The following is a 5,000-nucleotide window of genomic DNA, read 5'->3' as shown; positions in this document are numbered from 1 at the left end:
CCTACAGGGGAGAGAGACAGGAAGACAATGTTCCTACAGGGGAGAGAGACAGGAAGACAATGTTCCTACAGGGGATAGAGACAGGAAGACAATGTTTCTACAGGGGAGAGAGACAGGAAGACAATGTTCCTACAGGGGAGAGAGACAGGAAGACAATGTTCCTACAGGGGTGAGAGACAGGAAGACAATGTTCCTACAGGGGAGAGAGACAGGAAGACGGATACAAAAAGGCTTCGGAAGTTTGTCATTCCCACTTTGAAATTTCAGACTTGATTTTCAATGTTAATTAGTATGTGAAGTGTGTGTGTGTGTGTGTGTGTGTGTGTGTGTGTGTGTGTGTGTGTGTGTGTGTGTGTGTGTGTGTGTGTGTGTGTGTGTGTGTGTGTGTGTGTGTGTGTGTGTGTGTGTGTGTGTGTGTGTGTGTGTGTGTGTTTGTATGCACTTATGCAGTGTGTGTGTTAAACTCTCCCAGTGAGGATAGTTTATAACATTTTATTGTACTGCATAAACTACCTAGGCTATACCATTGATTGTCTCTCCCACATCCACTTCTCCAGCTCGTTACCTCACTGAAACATACTGCAAGAAGGAACATAAAGTAACATAAAGTAAAGGTTCAGGATGCTATAAGTGTTGAAGTGGGAGATATCTTGACTATCTCTTGCAGCCTCTGTCCCAATAACATAGAGTATATCAACTTCATAATGTACTTATTCATCGAATACAGTGTTTCCCAAATAGTGAGTTTAGACCACTAAGTCTGCTGTGTCTGTCTGTCGGGACCTTCTTGTTTTTTAAATAAAATATCTCACTGTCTGTTCCCAGGTTTGTCCAGGTTTTCCAGCATGTTTGGGAAGAAGAAAAAGAGGCTGGAGATTTCAGCTCCATCTAACTTCGAGCACCGGGTCCACACGGGTTTCGATGCGCGGGAGCAGAAGTTCACTGGCCTGCCCCAGCAATGGCAGAGTCTCCTGGCAGACACAGCCAACAGGCCGAAGCCCATGGTAGACCCCTCCTATATCACGCCCATACAGCTGGCTCCTATGAAGGTAGACAAACGGTGCTACTCTGTCTGTCTCTATTCTCTCATTCATGGCTCTTTCCTTCTTTCCCTCGGATTCTCTCTCTCTTCATCTCCCTTTTTAATCCCCTTTCTTATATTATATTTGACTTAATGGGTTGTGAAATCTGTTGTGAAATGTAATTCTTTTAATTGTATAGAACTGTCTTAATTTTGCTGGACCCCAGGAAGAGTAGCTGCTGACTTTGTAGCAGCTAATGGGGATCCATAATAAATACTTTTCCTTTCTCCTTCTCACTCCCTCTCCATCTCTCCATCTCTCCCTCCCTCCCTCCCTATACACACCGGGTGTCCTTGAGCACCAGTCTGGCTCCATTCACATGTTATGAGCTGATATGTTGTCTTTATGTGAAGGGAAGATGGGCAGTTCTTCTACGTGGTAGATGTAACATAGTAAATGTAAATCTGGGATGCTATGATATGTTATGTTTCGAATGGTATATATTCATTTTTGGAGGTCCGTCATCCATTTTGTATGATATGTTATGAATTGCAATTCGTACATTATGTTACGTTATGTTTGTTGTGGCTAATGTTAAGTAGGTGGCTAATGTTAGCTAGGCTAGGGGTTAGAGTTCGGGTTAAGGTTAAGGTTAGAGTTTTGAGTTAGGTAAAAGGGTTAAGGTTAAGGTTAGAGTTTTGAGTTAGGTAAAAGGGTTAAGGTTAGGGTTAGCTAACATGCTAAGTAGTGGCAAAGTAGCTAAAAAGTAGTAAGCCATTGCAAAGTTGCTAATGACCTAATTAAATGCTAGACGTTTGCGTTATATGCCAACCCATCCACCCCGACCAACTACCCTACTTTAGATTTTGCCTTAAGTAACCTTCTGTCCTATGTAACCATACCAAAATAACATATCATACTAATTTAAGTGTACCCGGGTGTAAGTTTACTATGTTATGTCTAGTCTATGAGACCAGGCTGTTCCACAACATGTACACGCTTCCTCAAGGCTCTAAGAAGCCATATACCTTGTTAAAAGATATAGACCTTGAACTTCTGATAGTACCTGAGCTCTCCAGAAATACTCATCTATTCACAGGTTGATTGTTATATTCTTCAATGTTCCATTATTGATCCTGGGAGTGTCTGATACCTCAAGTCACTTACATACCTTTAATTCAGCCAGTTGCACAATTAACTGTTTACAATCGACCTATTATAACTGACTTACCAACGCCTAAGGGGATGATTGGATGGCCATGAAAGACTAAGGTATTTTTGGCCATGCTGATTGGCTAGTGGTGAGCTCGTTGCCAAATGTGCAGATAACAAAAATCGAAGGTACCTTTGGACAAACTGATTGGCTAGTGGCAAGCTTATTACCAAACGTGCAGATAACAAAAGTGCTGCCGTAACTAGTAATTGTTAAGAGAAATTCAATATCCTATCATTTTTCTTGACAAAACAAATCGGATACAATCTCTTTGCAGATGACAGTGTAAAGTGAATTGCCCATGTTTCCTCCTCTGTGACTGTGTTCTGCCTTGTCCCTGAATGTTCCTATGCTGTGTTGTGCTTCAATGACTCATTTATATGCTAGTTTATTCAATAGGGCCAGATACAATTAATACACAGGCAAATTGACTCCTCAACATTTCACCATCGTGCTTTAGCCTATGCTAGTGTACAGCAGCAGTCCCTGAAGTTGTAATGCCTGTTTATAACACTACTCCTTTAGGAAGCATCAGAGGGGTTTCTGAAGGGATTCTGTTTAGTGTGTGGCTGCTAGCTGTTGTAAATAGGTGTCCTAGACCTATTGGTCCAGCCTGTGGTAGTGGTAGTGTCAGTGTAGCCATTCTACTCTTCTCCTGCTCCGTCTGTGGAGTCCCACTCATACTGCATGTTTGGCCCCCCGGCCCACCGGCCCACCGGCTCTCAGCCCCCCGGCCCTCAGCCCCCCGGCCCTCAGCCCCCTGGCCCTCAGCCCCCGGCCCACATCTCTAGGATACATTTGTAGCAGTAGCTTATTCAAAGAGATGGGTATTATCTTCAGCATTATCCGCTACGCTACGCTAGTCTATGAGGAGCCACTGGCATTTGGGAGAATAGGAGCGAGAGGACATGCCATCACAGGATATGACATCAGAAATATATTTAAATACTTCCTGTCTAACCTCAATTGACATTCTACCTCTAACTTAAAAAAGGTTTTAGACATCTGCAGCAACTACACAAAAACACTTTTTTTTGTCAAACTTGATCTTTCTAGAACAGCACTGTTGCCATTGGAGATATCTCTGAAGAGGGGAAACAAGACTTTAATTCTGTTGCTCTCTTCACAGATATCTCCCAAGAAAATCCGGTCGGCCGAAACTCCCTTGCGAAAAGTATGACTTCTACTACCCTTCACTTCCCTTTTCTTGTTTTCCTTTTTTTGGTCACATACAGTCACAACCACACACCGCTGGTCTTCTTTAACTACATCTCTCCAAAACTACCTGTCCACATGCACACTTCCTGTCCTCAAGTGGAAGTAGTGTGTTTAGGTGGCTGGGAGGGGAGGGGGGAGGGGGGCATATTTTATCTCTCATATGCATGACCCTGAAAAGTGGCAATTCTGTATAGGTAGCGGAATGCTGTTCATTTTCTTTTTATTGACTATTTTTTTCCCAAGATGTGCCAGCGTTGATGTGGTTATATGGGTGTGAAGTGCATGCTCCCATGGCCTGCTATAAAGAGCACATTTGTGTAAAAAGAATAGAATTTTAAATCATTTCAAATACTGCATCTGTGCTTGATTGAGCTTGTCTGTTGCCATGGAACCACTAGAAGAAAAGCCTTGAAAGTGTAAAAGTCTCCCACCTGGCCCTCCAGGCAGGGCAAAGCAAATGCTAAAAATATTTGAAAGATTTCAAATGGTATTTGAACCCAGGACTGATACAGAGCCAGTAGTAAAATAGGTCATAAGGGTTTGCATGTTTTTCAGAACACTCCCTGCCCTACCACATCAACCAACAACTAACTAGCCAACTGGCCTGAGCCAGTTCCATTACTCACTCCAGCTCACATACACACAAACACGCACACACGCACACACTGCAGCTTTCTCTCCACATAAATGAATGACATATGATGTGCGGTTTCTGTGTCGTGAAGGCACAATAAGGCATAATGATGTTTTCCCATTTCAAGAAGAACAGTAGGTAGCCTAGCGGTTAGAGCGTTGTAACCGAAAGGTTGCTGTTTTGAATACCTGAGCCAACAAGGTGAAACCAGATTAACCTCCTGGTAACCTAACCAGGTAAAACTCCAGACCTTATCAGGTATAACGTGGTTCATCTGTTTTAAAAAGGTGTAATATGGGCTACGATGGACCAGCGTTTTTCTAATCAGATCACATGGTTAATAACAACGAATAGAAATGCTCCTGGCCTTGGGGAGGATGGAAACCCTGCCAAACTGTAGCAACTTTCTACTTGTTCACATGAATGACATTTTAAAGAACGACCAGAGGTGTTTCCTATAAAAAGACACAGAGAAAGTGTGTCTTTGTTGGACAATAAAACTCACAGGTCTGAGCTTGCTTTATGCAACTGTAGGACTAATAAAACATGACCTCACAGTCTATGTCAGCTATTGTGTTTATTGATTCCTTCCAGTTAATACGTTTGGATTGAAAACGTCTACATTTGATCCCATTCACATTTTGTCAGAAACTAACGGGCTATAAATACAGTACACAAGGTTAGAGCTTCGTTTAGCCTGGCCAGAGGGCGCATAGTAGGCTAGACTATGCAGCTGTTGTTAGTAGCCCACAGTTGATCAGACAGCATGTCAGATCTCTAGTGTTTAGGTGTATAGGCTGCTACATTTATGGAAGAGTTTTGGCTTGTCTCTGTTGGGAGTGATCTGTTATCACGCTTGCTAAATAAATACCAGCAACCTGGTCTCAGAGCATTTCATATTATTCTGTACTTC

General features: G+C 42.7%; 1 protein-coding gene across 1 annotated transcript in view; it reads left to right on the top strand.

Annotated features, from left to right (window-relative positions):
- LOC118377105 (serine/threonine-protein kinase PAK 5-like) overlaps positions 1–5,000 on the top strand; it is a 129,390-nt gene that overhangs the window by 56,292 nt on the left and 68,098 nt on the right. The window contains exon 2 of the mRNA XM_052523955.1: positions 826–1,049. Coding sequence (XP_052379915.1) covers positions 846–1,049 — 204 coding nt within the window. The 5' untranslated portion in view covers positions 826–845. The remainder of the gene's footprint in view (positions 1–825; positions 1,050–5,000) is intronic.

The sequence above is a fragment of the Oncorhynchus keta genome, chromosome 8 (genome assembly GCF_023373465.1).
Source record: "Oncorhynchus keta strain PuntledgeMale-10-30-2019 chromosome 8, Oket_V2, whole genome shotgun sequence".
Taxonomy (NCBI): Eukaryota; Metazoa; Chordata; class Actinopteri; order Salmoniformes; family Salmonidae; genus Oncorhynchus; species Oncorhynchus keta.
This window is presented reverse-complemented; position numbering and strand designations above follow the sequence as displayed.